At 49.8% G+C, this 19,046-nt stretch overlaps 1 protein-coding gene across 1 annotated transcript in view; it reads left to right on the top strand.

Moving 5' to 3' along the window:
- LOC109372138 (bactericidal permeability increasing protein) overlaps positions 1 to 19,046 on the top strand; it is a 26,642-nt gene extending 7,596 nt beyond the window's left edge. The window contains exons 5-15 of the mRNA XM_019625090.1: positions 177 to 240; positions 4,913 to 4,976; positions 6,388 to 6,479; positions 7,990 to 8,166; positions 9,234 to 9,293; positions 10,272 to 10,439; positions 11,556 to 11,623; positions 13,427 to 13,469; positions 15,666 to 15,729; positions 16,793 to 16,869; positions 18,646 to 19,046. Of these exons, the coding sequence (XP_019480635.1) occupies positions 177 to 240; positions 4,913 to 4,976; positions 6,388 to 6,479; positions 7,990 to 8,166; positions 9,234 to 9,293; positions 10,272 to 10,439; positions 11,556 to 11,623; positions 13,427 to 13,469; positions 15,666 to 15,729; positions 16,793 to 16,869; positions 18,646 to 18,684 (916 nt within the window). The 3' untranslated portion in view covers positions 18,685 to 19,046. The remainder of the gene's footprint in view (positions 1 to 176; positions 241 to 4,912; positions 4,977 to 6,387; positions 6,480 to 7,989; positions 8,167 to 9,233; positions 9,294 to 10,271; positions 10,440 to 11,555; positions 11,624 to 13,426; positions 13,470 to 15,665; positions 15,730 to 16,792; positions 16,870 to 18,645) is intronic.

The raw sequence follows: 19,046 nt of genomic DNA, 5'->3' as shown, positions 1-19,046 counted from the left end.
GAACTGCGCACAGGGTGAGAGGCGTCTAAAGGGTTGTGTGCAGTGGGAGCCCAGGGCCCAGGGTGCCTGGGCCTATTTGGAGAAGGAAGGATGGCTTCCCAGATGAGGCAGCCTCCCCAGTGCAGCTCAGGGACACCTGGGAAGCCTCATGCCTGTCCCCACATGTCAATTTCCAGGTGGCTGATCCAACTGTTCCACAAAAAAATCGAGAATTCGCTCCGAGACACCATGAGCAGCAAGGTAGGAGGGGCTTGGATCGTCCTCACCGGTCAGAGCTGGAGGGGCCTCCATGTCCACACACCTCTTGCATCACTGGACACTTCTGCCCTCAGCCAAACCTCTCCAGCCGTCCTGACAACCCTTTGAAACCACGAGTCCAGCTCTAAAATTCAGTCCTGTCTATTCTTCTGAGGAGTCTCGTGAGAGATTAAGAAAGGGTCACATCATACCCACAGCAACTCCCCTGCCCCATCCGCTTGGGCCCTTCTGTGCTCTCTCAACATCCCTGCCTGCAGAGAAACTGCCCTTCTCTCCCCCACCCACCCTGTCTTCTCATAGCCCTCAGGCCTCCTTCCCCATCCCCATCACACCCCAAACCCCCTGCGTGGTGCTCCCCACCCAGAAAACATGCAATTGATGGAGCTGCTAGTCTGGAACGTGGCTAAACTGTTTCCTGAGGCTGGAACTAGCACCAGCCAGGGCTCCAACCCTGCCTTCACCCTAATCCCCAGTCAACTTCTTCAGTGGGGTAAAGGGGCCATTCCATGGGCTGGTTTTCTATTAATAAACCGTCAGCTTCCAGGAATCCCCTGAACCTGTCTCACAAGCCCAATGAGCACGAGCTTTCTCCAGAGGGCAGTGGGGAGCCATAGAAGTTTCTAGTCAAGGGGGGGTGACCTGGCCAGATCCGTGTTTTAGAACCCTTTCTCTGGCTGCTGTGAAATGGCTAGAGGGGCCTAGATGGGGGAGGGCAGCAGTCTTGGGGAGACTGAGGAGGCTGTGCAGTCTTCCAGATGGGAGACGTTAGTTTCCCAGTCAAAGGCACCAACAATGTGGGTAGGGAGACATCAACCAGATGAGATCATTTATCTGAAGGCACTCTGTCGAAAGTTGTTGTATTTTTGTTTGTTTGTTTGTTTGTTTTTTAAAGATTTTTATTGGGGAATTGGGGGATGGGAACAGTGCTGGAGAATTGGGGGAAGGGGAACAGACAAGTTGCTGTCTTTTTTGTTCTTCAGTCTAGTTGTGGAGGGCGTTGCTTCACTGGCCCAAGTTGGCACCATCATTGCGCTCTTCCCGGGTGAGGCAGATCAGTCGCCGGCTTCTGGACGGCCTCTCATGGCGGCTGCTGGCCGCACACGCTGGCTGCTGGCTACACATGGTAGCCCATGGCAACTCACTGCAGCAATGGCCGTCACTGGCGACTCAGGGCAGCCCAGCTCGAGGTTGAGCTGTTGTTCAGCATCTTAACTGTAGAGGGCAGCGTCACTGGCCCTCATATGTAGGATCCGAACCGGGGCCCTCTGGCATCCCAAGCCAGCTCTTAAAGAACGCGCCCCTCGGACGGCCCTGTTTTTTTGTTTTTTTTTTTTAATCAGTGCATGGTTGTCAAAATGCGTAACACAGTGGATTAGAATGTCTTTAGGAGTCAGAATCTCTGGATTTTATTTCTGGCTCTAGAGCTTAACTAGCTGTGTCAACTTGAGCAAATGACTTGAACTTTCTGAACCTCATTTTCACCATCTGTTAAGTGGGGACATTGATACCTTCTTCACAAGGCTGTCGTATGGATTGCTGAGATCATGTAGACAGTGTGCTCACCCACCAGCCCGGCAGACCATGGTTCAACTGTCTCTGTAATAAAGTAATAGTGTGAGGGGAGTGTTAGGATACATTTAACATTTGGAACTATTAAAAGAGATTATTTCTTGGTAGCGCCTTAAGAGTGGCCTCTCGGTAGCAGCCAAGCTAAAAAGTAATAATTCTGCTGCTAGTGAAGATGATGGTGGTGAAGATGATGGTGGGACAGTGAGAAGGAGGGGGTACAGGATGGCCTATATAGGCCGAGTGCTTACAGTGGGCTTTGCACTATGCCAAGAACTCTTTGCAAGGATTCCAGCATTTAATCCACACAAAATCCTTATAAGAGGGGTATCATGATTATCCCCATTTTACAGATGAACAAACTGAGAGAGAGGAAGTGATAGTGTTGGGATGGAAACCCAGGACCCCCTAGCTCCAGAGGCAAAGCTCTTAGTCATAACAAGATGTTGTTTAGAAATGAGTATTGGCCTGAACGAATAAATGGACAGGTAGATACGTGAAAGAATGAATGAGGTGACAGGGTGACCATGATGCTAGGAAGGACCAGAAATGTGGAGGAGTGAGCTGGGAGTGGACCCCCAAGGAATTCAGAGTGAAAGGTGGGTATCTGAGGGAGGAGAGGGCCTGCCTGAGTCTGCGTCAGGTGTGTACGTCGGGGGTCGGGTAGGATGGAGCACGGGAAGTGGGGGCCGGCAGCAGGAAGCCAGGCTCCAGGCTGCGATGTGATTTGCTATGATTTGGAGCCATCTGGTGGCTCATGGGTAAACAGTATTGGAGGCTAGTGGCAGAGGGACAGGCAGCCCAGGAGTCCAGCTGGCCCCAGCTGCCAAATGTGCTGCACCCCTGGGCCGCTTGGAGAAGAAATACAGGCTCCTTAGAAAATAGCATTCTAATTCTCTTGGGACGCCCAGAGTCTAATGTGATAAAAACACACTCCAAGAAACCAAACTTGCTCCCCGCTTCCTCCTTTTCTTTACCCCTTCCTCCCTCCCTCCCCCAGATACAATAATTTGATTGACAGAAGAGAAAGAGGGAGGAAAGTGTGAAGGACGCCCTCTGGGCAAATGAAAGGGATGCAGCCCTGAGGAGGAGTAAGAACCTGGGGGGTTTGGTTGGGATGAGCTGGTTTTGGGGACCTGTGGCCGGGAGGCAGCAGGGCCCTCAGGCTGGAGCTCAGGGGAGAAGCCTGGGCTGCACACCGAGGTCTGCGTGTTGACCACATGTTGGGAACATGGCGGAGGCGACTTTGCTTGGGTCCACCCCACCCCCAGGCAGGTCCTGAGACAAAGTTTCGGGTGCAGGTAGTTTATTGGGAGGGGACCCCGGCAGCACAGCGAGGGGTGTGGAAGGAAGTGAGGACAGGAGTATCACTGAGTGGGCTACTGCTGTGGGCAGCTGGGGTGCAGTCCTGGGGGTGGTTCTCAGCAGAACACACGCCTCAGAACTGCCCCAAAGGGGTAAGGAAGCTGGGATATTTATCCACCAACCCTCAGCCCTCTTTGGCTGGGGCTGTTCCTGGCAGGCTTAATTCCTTGGCACTTGGGAGCAAGGGTACAGGTGACCTCCGGATGGACCACAGCGGGGGCCGTCGGATAGCATAACATGGTTCTGGGAGAGCTTGTAAGTGGAAGGAGCAGCGAGCCCAGAAGGAAGCCCGGAGGGCTCATCAGAATGTCCCTGGAAGAGTAAGTGGAGGGATAGGCAGAGAGTGGGAACTGTCCTTGGTCCTGGGACCCTAGAAGGAGTATTTCTAGGAGACAGTGATCCACCATGCCAACAGTCAGGAAAGGCAAGGACTGGAGAGGCTCCACTGGATAAATGAGGTGAAGGTCACTTGAGACTTGGGGTGAGGCTTGGAGTGAAGGTAGGGACTTATCTCACCACTCTGTTGCCCTCAACCCCAATGCCTTCAAGTTAGGTAGGGATGCCTGCGATTTTAATCCTGTTTTCCAGCTATCTATTGCTTCAAAATAAATAGCCCCAAATATGGTGTCATAAAGCAACGACCACTTTATAATGTTCATGTATTCTGTGGATCAGGAGATCAACAGACACGGTGGGGTCTGCTTAGCTCAGTGATGCCTGGGTCTCATCTGGGAAGACCCAAAGCTCAGGGCTGGCACCATCTGGAGGTGTCCTTTCGCACATCCATGATGCCTGGGCTGGGAAGGCTTGAAGGCTTGGCTCAGGTGCGAATGTTGACTAGAGCAACGACCTATGGCCTCTGCATGGAGCTGGGGCTTCTCATAGCATGTCACTAGGTCCCCAGAGAGAGCAACCAGAGAGGCAGCATTTCAAGAGACCAAAATGGAAGCTGCACAGCCTTTGGTGGCCTCATCTCTGAAGTTACACGATGTCCCTTCTGCCATGTCACTATACCCACCCGAATTCTAGGGGAGAAGTCACAGACTCCACCTTTCGATGGGGGTGTGGCAAGACTCCAGCCCAGAAGACTAAGTGGAATGGAATATATAACCTGCCACGTTTCATTTTACAGATAAAAAAAAAATTGAGTTCTAAAGAAATGGCGTAACTTTCTTAGTGGCAAAATTACCACGTGACCCAGGTCTTCCCAGACCTCTGCTTGTCCCCCTGCGAGTCATGTGAGGGGCAGGGAGGCCAGGCAGGGCTTCTCTGACCACACTCAGCAAAGGCGAGCATGCCCACGCAGACCCTAGCTCCCAGAAGCACAGATAGGAGAAGGCTGACCCCCGACAACCTCCTGTTTGTTTTTTCTCCACTTCATCCCACAAAGGATCTGAGACAACAAAAACAAACAGATAAAACAAGCAAACAAAAAAATCCTACATTAAATAATAGAAAACATAAATACTCATTAGGAAAGTTCCACACTAGAGTAGGAAATAAAATGCAGATGCACAGGTCATCCAGTCATACAGTTACTATTTCTAAGCCGCATGTTGGGCTCTGAGCCTCCTGGTAGCCGGAGAGAAAAAGGAAACTTGATTAGTTTCATGATTGTTCAAGGAAACATTCCAGGAAAGCAACATGTGTCCAGATCATTATTGCCAAAGCACATTTTCCACTATGGGCAGCCCTCACTGATCACATCTTTTGTTCTCCCCAGATCTGCCAGGTCGTGACCAGTGCTGTGTCCTCCAAGCTGGAACCTTATTTCCAGACACTGCCAGGTGAGTGCTGGGTGGTACTGAAGAGGCTAGGATAAAGGGGGGGAAGGGGAATGGAGATAGAAAGAATGTGATGGGGCCAGCAGTTTTTCCAGGCAGGCCTGGATCTGGGTGGGAATGGGTAGAATAGATTATTTTCAAATGGCAGTTAGCATTGGATCCCTTTGGCCCAGGTCCTTGGGGCAGGTACAGAAGGAGGTGGAAAAGTAGCCCACAACCACTCATTCCCTTACCCCTGCAGGGGCCAAACAACCAAACAGCTTTAGCTCTCTGAGGCCAGTCACACATAAGTGACCTTAAATTTGAGGCTGGTCATTTCACCTCCCTCCCTGGGCCTCAGTTTCCAAATCTTTAAAATGGGGACAATTCTCTCTATTCCCCAAGTGCTTGGTAAACTGTGAAGAGCTGCAGTATGTGCAGGAGGTCTGCTCTGGCTGAGTGCTTACCATGTGCCATGTACCCAGCAGAACTGTCTTCTCTTGGCTTCCCAATTTCACCACAAGGAAACTGAGGCACAGAAAGGCGCCGTGACTTGCCCAAGGTCACAAAGCCAGTAAGAAACAGAAGCAAAATCCAAATTCAGGTTTTTTTACTCCAGAACCTGTGCCTCAAACTGCTACCTGCACTCCCTCTCTGGGAAATCTGGCATGGCACGCGCAAGGTGGCATGGGCCCACTGACGATGCATTACCTTCCTCCAGGCACCACCCAGCCCCTCCAGGGACACAGCCCATCCTGGGGATGTTCAGTGCAGTTGCAGTGTCCCAGGTCTGGCCTCATCAGACAGAAAAAAAGACGCTGTCTTGAATCCTAGCTCTGTCACTTCACCAGCTGCGCCACCTTGGACAAGTTGTCATTTTTGAACCCCGAACGTGGGAAGGAGGGGCTAAAGGAGGGACCAATATTCATTCAAGTCTCATTGATTACTACTGGGAAACAGAGAAACCGTTCAGATCTGAGCCATCCTGGGTTCAGCCTGGGCTATTATCACTGCTCATACCAATGCCTTCTGGCTTTTGAGCCCCTACCATGTACAGGGCATTGGGCACACACCTTCTCATTCGCTCCTCCAGCACCTGTGAGCCACAGGTATTACCTCATTTCTACAAAGGATAAAAAGTGGCTCAGGGAAGCAAAAGGATGTGTTCAAGGTCATATAGAGTCCAATTCAAGCCCAGGTCTCTCTGCTCCTGGACACTGTGTTTCAGCCTCATCTGGGACGATGAAGTCTGTGAATATGGGGTATGGGTCCATTTTCCTTTAAAGCGAGTTCAGGATAGGCTCCCTGGAGGAGGTATGAATGGAACTAGCGCTGCAGCTCTTGATTCAACTTTAGGGGATGCTGACCCTGCATCCCAGGCCCCAAAGATGCTGCCATGGGGAGCCAGCTCATGGTCCGTCTTCTTTCCGTCTAGTGACAGCCAAAATAGACGATGTGGCCGGAATTGATTACTCGCTGTTGGCACCTCCGGCAGCCACAGCTGAGACCCTGGATGGGCACCTGAAGGTGAGACTTACTCTGAGAATCATATACCCTCCCTCTAGGGGCCTTCCATCGTCATTCGAAACAAATCTTTCAATGACCCCACCCCCTTCTTCTCTGTCCTCAACCACCGCCACCCCCGCTCCACTCTCCGCCTCGTCCCCTGCTCCAGTCACACTGGCCTCCCTGCCATCCCTGAAATGCACTATGCCTGCCCTCTCCCCAGGGCCTTTGCACTTACTGCTCCTTATGCCCAGGAGGCTCTCGCCCAGATAGCCACATAAGCTCAAAGATCCTCTCCCTAGAGATGCCTTCTGAGACCATAGTTGCTGGAATAGCTCCCTCTCCTTTCCACACATCCTGCTTTGTTTGTCTCAGCAGCATTTATTACTAACACACACACACACACACACACACACACACACAGAGTGACAAGTCTGTCTCCCTCGCTAGGATGAAAGAGAAGGGGCTATGGCTGCTTTGTTCTTTACTGTGTGTACACACGTCCATCTTATTATTTTCAGGAGTCACATGGTAACCTATACTGTGGGTGTCATGGCTATTCATTTTCAATGATGAAGTGACTCAAAAGTACAGAGACTATCACATGCTCTCACATAACCACTACCCACATTTAAGAAACGTTACCATTTCGTTATATTTGCCTCTGATGTTTTTGAAATGAAATATCATAGAAATAAATAGCTCAGGCCCCCTTGGGCCCCCTCTCCAAACCTGCCCATCCCACCCCCTGAGGTCATCACACTGATGACGTCAATGTGTGTCTTTATTGTCTGTGTTTTTGTACTTTTACTCCAAACCTATGTCTGTCAATAATTCTTACACAGTATGTTTTATAGGCTTTTAAATCTTATACAAACGGCATCCTACCATATGCATCCATCTACAAAGTGCTTTTGTATAACTCAAAGTTATTTTTTTAGCTAAATAAATGAATTGCTTTTGTAACATGGTGCCAAATTGCTCTTCAGACACATATGAACCTATATCCACCAGCCGCAAACAAACACTCTCACCAAAAACTGGATAGTATATATTTAAAAAACACCCACAACACAAACACAGTTTACCTTTCTCTTTGGAATTATTGTTAATTTGATAGATACAAACAAACAAACAGCACCTGTTGTTCTTTTAGTAGCATGCCTGTGCTTCCTGGCAAGATGGAGGCAGAGGCAACGGAATGGTTGGTAGTGTGCTGCCAGACCCTGGATGCCTGGGGTTCAATTCCGGCCTGCCACTTACCCCCCGAGTGGCCTGGGGCAAGTCTGTTCATCTCCCTGTGCCTCAGTGTCCTCTCCTGTAAAACGGGCACTATCGCACCTGCCTCACAGGGCTGGCAGGAAGAACACTTAGACACTAGCACCCAGGAGGCATCTGATGGCTTCTAGCCATGGCTTTCTCCACTGTGAACTCATGGTTGGTCTCCTCAACCCATTTTTTTCCTGGAATGGACACATTGAGTTCTAACCCCTGAAGGATGCTGGTCTCACTCTGTTGCCTCCACCCCCAGGGGGAGTTTTTCAGTCTGGCCCACCGCAGCCCGCCTCCCTTTGCCCCGCCGGTGCTGACCATCCCCGCCGACCACGACCACATGGTGTACTTGGCCATCTCTGACTACTTCTTCAACACGGCCGGGCTCGTGTATCAACAGGCCGGAGTCCTGAACCTGACCGTCAAGGACGACATGGTAAGGCTGGGCTGGGGGTGGATGCGGGAAGGGGACTCAGAGTGCCATAGATGGTCTGGGTTTGAGTCTTTGTTCTCACTGGGGATGGTCAAGTTCTGGACTCTAGAGTCAGCCCGACCTGAGTTCGAAAATCAACCCCCTCTTTTCCACGTGGGTCACCTTTCAGCCAGTTATTCAACCTCTCAGAACCTCTGTACAACACCAAGAACTGCATCTTCCTCCAGAGGAGGGTAGTGAGGATTAAATGAGATGTAAATGCATGAAAAGCACATGCACAGACTTAGCAGGTAGGAAGCACTCGATGAGATCCACAAGTGACAGCCAGCATTGACGGAGTACTTGCCACATGTCCGGCTCTGTAATCTAGCCTTAGCATCACATCATCGTCGTCATCACCACCCTCATGGTCTCAGTCTATATATTCATGGCTGAGTCCTGCTCTGGGCCTCAGTTTCCCCCTGCGTAAAATGAGGAGATGACCAGCCTCTCCAGAGTCTAGGTGGAAACTAACCCCAACCCAGTCACCAACTGTGTGGGTTTCCTCCTATGCTGCTTCTGGAAGAGATACCAGGTTCTCCCTCTCTGTAGGGGCACCACAGGGGTGCTGAGCCCGCTCCTGTTCCCTGCGGAAATAAACAAAGATCATCCATATGAGAACTCTTCAGAGCAAGGGGGTCAAGCCACCATCACGTGGCCTTTGGCAGAGACTCAAAGGCAGGCAAGGGGGTGGGAAAACTTTATAGTGAGCAAAATAGAGGGCTTCCAGTGTGTTCTTAGGGATGTTATAGATCAGGGGGAAGATGGATGTGGGTTAATAGAAACTGGGCATCCTATGTGATTGGTTTGGGAGCATATTTGACTTGTTCAAGGGCAAAAAACCAATTGGGAAGCTGGCAGTCACTGCCCAGTCCTGGCCATGCTGGGTTGATTGCTGCAGAAGCTGTGGGTCAGCGTTCCATTGTCAGGGAATGTTTGTATATCAGTCTCTCACCTCTCCTATGGAATTTGCCCACCCCAATCTATAACATAATCCCCCAGAATCCTTTTCTCTTCTTCCCTTGCTACAGATTCCAAAGGAATCCAAATTCCGACTGACGACCAAATCCTTTGGCACCCTCGTACCCCAGGTAAACAAAGACCTGCTTCCTGGTAGTCAGCTCATGAAGGGGTGTGGGGGAGCTGGGAGGATGGGGCTCTGATGAGTGGCTTTATGGGAGTCCCCATTCCAGATCCATAGGCAATCCAACCTAAGAGAGTGGCAGTAGCTCCATGTAGCCCATCCCCTACACAGAGAAAGGCTCCCAGTAGCAAGGCACCCAGGTGTGAGGGTGGCTGCTGGGGCTCATTCATTCAACAAGTTTTTGCTTGTTTTTTTTAAAGATTTTTATTGGGGAATTGGGGGAGGAGAACAGACAAGTTGCTGTCCTTTTGTTCTTCAGTATAGTTGTGGAGGACGTCACTTCACTGGCCCATGTTGGTATTGTGATCATTGTGCTCTTCCCAGCTGAGGCAGATCAGTCGCCAGCCACTGGACAGCCGCTCATGGTGGTCTTGGCATGGTTAAGAGTTGGCTTGGGATGCCAGCTCTGAGCAGCAGGGCCCCAGTTCGGATCCCACATGAAGGGCCAGTGACGCTGCCCTCTACAGCTAAGATCGTGAACAACAGCTCGACCTGGAGCTGGGCTGCCCTGAGTTGCCAGAGACAGTGTAGGCTGCAGTGGGTCTGCAGTGGGCTGCCGTAAGCTACCGTGAGTGGCCGGCAGCCAGTGTGAGCGGCTGTAAGCTGCTGTGAGTGGCCGTCCAATGGCCGGCGAGCGACTGCCTCACCCAGGAAGAGCGCAATGATGATACCAACATGGACCAGTGAAGTGACGTCCTCCACAACTAGACTGAAGAACAAAAGGACAGCAACTTGTCTGTTCCCCTCCCCAATTTCCCAACACTCTTCCCCTCCCACTGTCCCCCAATAAAATCTTTAAAAAAAAAACACAAAAAAACAATGGGAAGACATTGGAGGTGTTTATGTGGGGCCACAACAAGATAGGATTTAAAAACATTTCAATAAACTCACCCCTTTGGTTGGCTGTCCCCACTGGGGGGTGCAGGTGGCCAAGATGTTCCCTGACATGATGGTGCAGCTCCTGCTCTGGGCCTCCGCCCCGCCACACCTCACCGTGTCTCCCGCTGGCCTTGCCCTCACCCCTGCTGTGGAGGTCCAGGTTTTTGCTGTCCTCCCGAACTCCTCCTTGGCCCCTCTCTTCCTGCTGGACATGGTAAGCTGTTCCTGGGTGTGGGCAGATGGGGACCCCTGGACGGACAGGGCTGAGAGCACTGCCCTTGGAGTCAGGGGACCAGTGTGACTCCTGCCCAGATTCAAACCTGGACTGTGTGGCTCTAGGGCCTGACATACTAACTGCTTCAGGGTCCTATAGGATTTCATTCATTCAATGATTCATTCTGTTATTGGCTTGAAATATGTGCACAGATTCTGATTCAGTCACTCATATATTTGGTCATTTTAATTATGCATTTGTGTATCGTTCATTTATTCATTCAATTATTAATTTAGTCAATGATTCATTAATTGCTAACTTGAAATATGCTATACCTTTCCTGGTTCATACATACACAATTATTCATTTACTCATTTATTTATATCTTTGTTCAATTAAGCATTCGCTTGTATATGATTGTTCATTCATTCATTCATTCATTTATTCACTCACACATATCTTTGTTTATTCCTTCATTTGTGTTTTTAATCCTTCACTTATTCAAGTTTTTATTCCATTGTTGATTTGTGCATTCATTCAATTGATCACTCAGTCACTTCACAAACATTTGGTAGCACCTGCTCCAGCCACTGGGAGTGAGGGTCAGACTCTCTTGCCACCAGGCAGCCCTCACAGACCTCAGTCAGGTCTGCCCAGTCTCAAGCTGAGACCCCTTTCCCGCACTTTGCAGATTAAATGGGTTCTGAGGGGGTCACCCAAGGTCACACAGACAGCGGGCAGGAAACTGAGCTAGGAACCCCAGTTTTCTGACTCAGTAAATACGTGTTGAATGAATAAATGAATGAATAGCTGCGAGAAGAGGGCTAGCCTGGACTTCAGTCCCGCAGTCCAGCTCACATAGGCCTCAGGAGTAGCCTGGGAACTCTGAAATGGTCTCAGAAGCCTGGGAGAAGATAGTATTTGCTTAACAGTCCAGGACTCATCAGCAAGCACGAAGCAAAAGGGAAGAGTCTTCTCCTTGGCTTCTGTGGGTCTGACCTAGTAGTGTGGGCTCCTCTGACGGCCTCTCTGAAGCTGACCCTCCCAGTCTTGGAGGCCTTCCAGAGCCTCTAGCCCCTGGGTCAGGGCTTCACCTCTTGGGTTGTTCCTTTGCAGAGCACGAACATTTCTGTGGAGGTCGGTGTCAAGTCTGACATGCTTGTTGGAGAGCTCAGCTTGGACGAGTAAGTGGGCCCCTGGGGGTGGGAGGAAGGGGCTGCCCATTCAATCTTAGTGTCCATGGACTAGCCATGACCTTGCAATGTGCCCAGCCAGCACTGTGTCATTGCTTTCCTGATCACCCATCACATTTAAGCTTCAAACAGTGTGCAGAGGGCACAATTGCCCCATTTTGCAGACCGTAAAACTAATGCTCAGAGATGAAGTGGCTTGCCCAAGGCCACACATCGTAGGGCGACCCACCATCTCAGTTTGCCCAGAGTGTCCCAGTTTTTCCCTGAAAGTCCTGCATCCCAGGACACCCCTCTGTCCTGGGCCCACTTGTGGCTGGACAGTACAAGCTGATGATGCCAATCCACACTGAACCACAGCAGCCCCCAGCCACCCCATGTCCCCTGCCTTCCTTGGCACTTGGAAAACCCACTTCAACTTCTTCACCCCCATCCTTGGGACTTCATCAGCCTTCTCCTGCTGGGAGACTCTGGGATCTGTGTGCCTGGGTTTGAATCCCAGCAGAGAAGGTTGTGGTTAGGAGTGCAGGCTCGGACGTTGAGGCTGCCTGCATGTGAAGCACAGCTCATCTTGGCAAGCACCAAACTCTCCCAACTTCAGGGTTCCTGGCTCTAAAGTAAGCCCAATAATTGTTCTTTGCCCACAGCATCATCATGAGGATGAAATAAAGTGCTAATATGTGTTGAAGTGTTCGGAACACTTCAAAGGATAAAATAAGTGCTCAGTAACCAAGAGGGAAAGAGAAAGAGAGACACACAGAAAAAGAGAAATGCAGAAATGGGGGGAGAGATAGCGAGACACTCAGAGAGACAGACACACACAAAGGACAGGAGGAAAGGGGGGGGAGAGAGAAAGACAGAGTGAGGGCAAGAGAAACAGACAGATGGAGAGACACACTAAGAGGGAGCCTCTCAGAGAAAGACAGAGACAGAAAATGAGGGAAGCGGGAGAGATAGAGAGACGGTGATAGACAAAGAAGAGAGAGAGGGAGATGCTCGGAGAGAGTAGATGTGATGACTTCAACATTTAGACCTGGCGCCTACCTCCTAATCACGTTCATGATGTTTAAATTGAGGCTTGACCCACATCCCTGCCCGTACCCACCTTCTCCCTGGCACAGAGCTGTCCTTCTTAACCTTGAGATTGGCTCCTGAGGTTTACCCGCTGCTCATTTCCGGTGGCATCGTTTTGACAAGTGTTACTGCTTTGGAAACATGTGGATTTAATTTTCCTTGAAACACCCGTGGGCCTCTCAAGCAGAGGAGCCGGAGAGGATACAGCTGGGTTATGGCTGAGCACAGACTTTCTGAGATATGCAGGGGGTGGGGGGGTTGAGACTCTATAGGGCAGGAGTCCTGGGGCTTCCAACTCCTGGTGAACAAAAGCAAGTTTTGTGAGTTTTCAAGCTTTGTAGGGTATTGGAGACAACAAGAGCTTTGGCATCAGGGAGATCCATTTGAAGTATTACTTTGCTAGTTGTTAGCTGTGTGACCTTGGACAGGTTGGTTGACCTCTCTGAGTGTCAGTATTCTCATCTGTAACATGGCCTTGAGATGGCCTTTTCCTCTTGAGGTGTTAAACGAATTCATTGGGATAAAGCACCCAACAAGGTGAATGCTAGAGGTTCAGTAAACAGCCATTTATTTCCACCTTTCTCTGAGATCATTGTTAAAATGCCATAAATGCTAGAAAGAAGGCATAATTTATTGGCTCAGGTAATTGAAAAGTTGGAGGGTTTCAGGCAAGGGTATGGGCCAGGCAAATGGTGGTCTCAGCTCCCCAACCCCTTCTTACAGGCTGTTGCTGAAACTGAAGCACTCAGACGTCGGCCCCTTCTCGGTGAGTCTGAGGCCCTTGGTGGCCCCTTCCTCCCACTGATCTTGAAATAATTGTCCTGAGGGCCACTCGTGCTCATGGCATCATTTCAGGAGGCCACTGGTTCATCTGCATATAATTTGCATATGAAGTAATGATGGGAGGGGCTTTGTGGGCAGAGACTTGAGCTGGAATTTGCTGTTCCCGCTTACTCACTGTGGGCCTTGGGCAAGCCACTTCCCCTTTCGGAACTTCAGACCTTCCCCACCAATCAGGGACAACCCTTTCCACTTGAGTTAGTGTGGTGTGGTTTAAATGGGGTTCAGTGTGCACCACCTGGTATGGATAAGCTGCTTGACCAATATCTGTTGAATGAACAAGTAAATTACTTGACTGAGCACCTAGTAGGTGGCAGGCACTGTCCCAGGTGTGGGGATATGCTCGTGAACAAGACAGGGAAACGGCCCCTTCTAGAGCTTTAGGAGAGTGGATTATGGGGGACGAGAGTTAGACTACATGAATCAGTGGGGAGGTGGGTGCATTTGCCCCTGTGAGAGATGATGGGGGCTGGGATTACGCCAGGAAGAGGGAGAAAGATGGCGGATTGGGGACATACAATACTTTGGAAGTAGCATTAGACAGAACTTGGTGAGAGACCGGATGTGTGCGGTGAGGGAAAGGCAATGAAGCATGAAAGGCAGAGTCACTTACTGAGATGGAGAAGGGCAGGTGGGAGGGAGAGGAGCAGGTATCTCACCAGCCCAGGTAGATGACTGTCGTACCCAGAATCACTGCCCATCATTAAGTAGACTTACCTCTGCCTCCTTCACCCAAGGAGGGCGGGTTGCCCACTAAGTAGCCACTCAAACGCCCTTCAACAAACGCCCTGAATAAGCATTACCCTTGTGTCATTAGAAGTCGCAGCAATGTTGATTCTATCCACAGCATTTTACTACATGTGGCCGGAACCTCCCAGGGGGTCTTCTTGAACCCCCGGAGGACATTCCCTTGGATCTCTGAAGTGCCCCCCCAAGGTCCCCACCTAGTGGGTGCCTTGTAATCCACCCAACCCCAAAGTCAGACCATCCCAATGTCCCCTCCAAATCTGATGGAAATCCAGTCAGCCGTTTCCATCTGATGAGATGACCACAAACAGAAGGACCTAAAGCAGCCTCACCGTGGTTTCATGGATTTCCTGGTGCCAAGGCTCCCTTGGTAGCTTGACTCAGTGGTAACTCGCTTCTGCTTCTGCAGAAAATAAAAAGTTTAAGTTTCTAGATTCATGGGAATCTAAACACATTTGATGAGCCCGGAGAATTACAGTCTAGGGAAGGAAACAATTGTTCCAGGACAAACATGTACATATTTCCAAGTAGTAAATGTCACCCCTGCAGTCAATCCTCTTGAGGGTGTTACATTATTGTTGTTTTTTTATTATTATTGCAAAAGCAAAACGTATACATTGTAGAACAATTAGAACCTACATATTTGCAAAACAAAGAAAAAAAAACCATTTCCTATTTTCACCACTTAGTTAATAATTTGGAGGATATCCTTCCTGACCTCTTGCTATGCATATTTAATAACAAAATGGAATTCTGTAGTTTCTACAGCCCATTTTTCCGTACTCAAAAATCTGTCATGAATATCTCTGTGATGGTAAGCATATTTCCACAATGTCATTTATAACTGTTCCATAGCATTTCCTAGTATCAAAATGCCACTAGATGATTCCCCAGGTGTTGGACATGTAGGTTGCTTTTAATTTATTGTTTTGGTTATATTTATCACTCCAGCGAGTATCTAAGTTTCTGCCACACTCTTCATCATTTCCTTAGGATAAATGCCTTAGAGGAGGGTTTGCAGCCCACCAGGCACACACGTTTTTAAGGCTTTTGATGAACATTGCTGAATGGCCCTCTAGCTCGCAGTATCTGAGATGATATTACACAGAGGTTTTCACATTTAAATACTCTCTGCTGACCTTCTTTACCTCTGCCTCGCTCCTTATAGTCTGGAACTTGCTTTGTTTCTGGAAACTTTAGGGCAAAAGAGATCATTTCTGTGAACTTGATCAGGCTACAAGATTTTCACGTCATCACTTGGATCCATCTCTTAGCGGTTTTCCAGCTGAGAGGTTGTCCTGCATGGGAGGGAGGGTGACAAAAGACTGCTGATGCCTCAGTGCCCTGACGTGGGTCCTGTCCTGCTGATTTCCAGGTTGATTTGCTGCAGGCCATCATGAACTATGTGGTGCCCTCTGCTGTGCTTCCCAAGGTGAACGGTAAGGAGCTGTGGAGAAATGATTGATTTTTAGTCCTAGGGAAAGTAGTGGGGTTAATCCCTAGAGCCCCCTAATACCTGGGCCAAGTTGTGGGGGCTGAGGGATAGTCACCTCAAATGAACCTCAAATGGCCTCTCACCCAGAAAAGGAATGGCGAAAAGGGAACCCATGTGGGTGGAGTTCCTATTACATGCCCATCCAATCCTTATGACAGCCCCGTGAGATGGGGGATTATTAATATCTCCAGCTTTCATGGGAAGAGATCGGAGAAGTTAAGACTTATTCCAGGTCACAGAGCAGGTGAGAGATGGAGCTTTGATCCCACCTCAGTCTTTTTCCACTCTGGGAAGAGGGCCAGGAAAGTAGGGTCTCAGCTTAGGGCTTATGGTCTCCAAACTGGTAAAGGCCCCAGGCAGGCGTGCCCCTAACCTTGCAGAGTCTAGGGCAATGGTACACACAGAGATCCACATTAACATGTGACTCGAATATTTAGAAATGATAAATTAAGACAACAAATTATTATAGAGTTTATGACATTCTCCCACCTTAACCAATGTAGCTTCATAATGACCCAGGAGACCAGGGTGAAATTTAGAATTCTCTGGAGTTCCAGTTCAGAGAGTGGTAGTATGGGAGAAGCTAGCCCCTGGCTACCACCGTCTCTGGTTTTATCCTAACATTGAGGGGCTTCAAGTGCACACGAGTAGCTACCCCAATCACATGTCCATGGGCTGTCCACACCCTAGTGAGCAGCCGCCCCTGACTGTCAGTAAGGCCTGGTGTCCACCAGTAGTGCCACCCATCACCCTCGGGAGGGCAGTCGTGGGCAAGACTCCTGCACAGGTCCTGGACGTGAGCTCGTGTGATGGGGCAGAAATGCGAGGGTCCCGGGTCCCTGGAGCATGCTGGAGAACAGGTGGGAGACTCCAGGGGAGGCTTCTTTGCAGGCCTGCATGCCCATGCCAATCCCTACCCAGAGCTGGGCACACAGGTCCAGGGAGGCTCTCTTGGGCTCCCTGCCCTGCCGTCTACCTTCTGATCCTTACCTGAACCTCCATTGCAGAGAGGCTGCAGAGAGGCTTCCCTCTCCCGCTGCCTGCCCACATCCAGCTCTTCAACCTGCTGCTTCAGTCTCACCAGGTAAGTCCCAAGGGTCTCATTTCACCAAACCTGCCACCACAACAGCAACCTGGTGTGGAAAGTGTTCTCTGTGCAAGCCCCGCATCAAGTGCTTTCTACCCTTGCAACAACCCTGGAAGTCACGGACTCGCAGTAAACAGAGAAGGAAGACGAAGACTTAGAAACACCACCCAGCTATTAAAGCCCAGATCCAAAGCCAGGTTCCTGCTTTTAACCATTGGCTGCATCATTCCCACAAGACGCTTCATAAAAATGGAGCTCACTGGGTGGCCTGAACCTCTTTTATAAGGTGGCTGCGTTTAAATATTGACACATGTGTTGCAAGCCTTCCTTTGCAGCAAGCATCCTTCGCAATGGTTCTCAACCTTCCTAAGGCCGCGACCCCTTAATACAGTTCCTCATGTTGTGGTAACCCCCAACCATAAAATTATTTTCGTTGCTACTCTATAACTGTAATTTTGCTACTGTTATGAATCGTAATGTAAGTATCTTTTTGTTTTCCAACGGTCTTAGGCGACCCCTGTGAAAGGGTCGTTCGACCCTCAAAGGGGTCGCGACCCACAGGTTGAGAGCCGCTGTCTAGGTTCTAAAGCGTGGCCAGCATCTGGCAAGTTTAGATACCAGAATGGAAGGCGTCCTCTTGCCTTTCCCCTAGCCTGACCCCCGACAGCATCGGACGCTATTTCCTCCGTCCTCGGGAGATTTCTTCTCTTAGTTTCAAAGAAACCCCTCCCTGTTTTCCAGCCACTATTCACCAGACCTTTGCAGTCTCTCCTTTACTGCTTCCTTCTTCCCCTTCCTTTCCAGAAGGAATTCCCCAGGGTTCCTGCCCAGGCCTCTGCCCTCCCACCACAGTACAGGCTTCCCCTGGCCACTCCCATCAACTCACACTTAACAGCCACCTTTGTGCCACCCAGTAGCTCAGCTGTGCTTCCAGTTTCTTCTCTTGCCAGACCTGTGTATGTGCTAGCTTCCTCGGTGCCCCTAAACCCAGCATGTGCCACAGAAGCTGATGGCTCTGCAACAAAACCTTCACCTCCTGTTGCATTCCTTACCTTGGTCAGTGGCTTTCCTGATAGACGCATGGCCCTTGTGGGAAACCCCTATCACCCTGATTCCTCACTCTTCCTCAATCTCCCTCACTCCCAACGTCCGATCAATCCCCAGTTCTTTAGACCAGGGAACTAAATGGGGCTAAGAGACTATTGGGTCGTCAGAAAAATCATGACGCATTTTTGCAACGAAAAACAGAGAAAAAATACATCATGACTGTTCCGACAACCCAATAGGAAATTAGCTGAGAGAGCAGAGGAAACACGTCCCTTATGTTCCCCACATTTTACCAAGTTCATCCTTAAAAAAAAGAAAAAAAGACGCCATAGCACAACTTAATTTCTTTATTCCTGAAAATTCTAAGTGAAGGGCATGAAGAAGGCAAGAGAAGTGGTTTTGCAGCCTTGACTGGAATAGGGCTCCTTTGAGCTGCCATGAGGCCAGGATGATAAATGAAGGCCCCCAGAGCTGCCCGGGGGTCTCCCCATCTGAGAAGGAAACAGATGCCAGGGAAACTGCCGACAGATTCACAGGCGTTGGCAGCCACTGATGTGCAGACCCCAGAGGCGAAACCCCACGTGCCCCCCACTCATGCCTGCCTTTCTGTCAGCAGAGGCCCCACTCTGCTCTTTCCTTCCAACAGGCAGGCTTCCAACACCCAGCACCCCCACACTCACAAGGGGTGCACTTCTAGCTGATGACAGCGTTCCCATCTCTCCCTAGGATTTCCTGCTGTTTGGAGCGGATATTCACTACAGCTAAAGTCACCATGGGTTCTGGGGCCTGTCAGCCACACCGGGAAGTGAGAGGCTGTCAGCACCCATTCCTGACGGGCCCGTGGGGCACAGGCCACCTTTCTCCAGGCATCCATCTCTAGCTCTTGATCCAGAGATCCTTGCAAGCTTCTCTGAACTCAGGTTCAGAAATGATCTATCAACATGGGGAGACGTCCTTGTTCCTTAGAAACATGTGTAGTGTATATTTTAAGGGATTAAGAGCTTCTTTCAAAGGCTTAGCCTGCACAGATATTTCCTTCAAAAAATTGCATTTTAATTGTAGCCACAATATTTCTCTGTGTGCTTCACACAAAAAAATAAAAAAACACGCTGTTTTTTTGTTTTCCT

Source organism: Hipposideros armiger, unplaced genomic scaffold (assembly GCF_001890085.2).
Source record: "Hipposideros armiger isolate ML-2016 unplaced genomic scaffold, ASM189008v1 scaffold_613, whole genome shotgun sequence".
Classification (NCBI taxonomy): Eukaryota; Metazoa; Chordata; class Mammalia; order Chiroptera; family Hipposideridae; genus Hipposideros; species Hipposideros armiger.
Note: the sequence above shows the minus strand (reverse complement) of the source record. Positions and strands in the feature narration are given on the sequence as shown.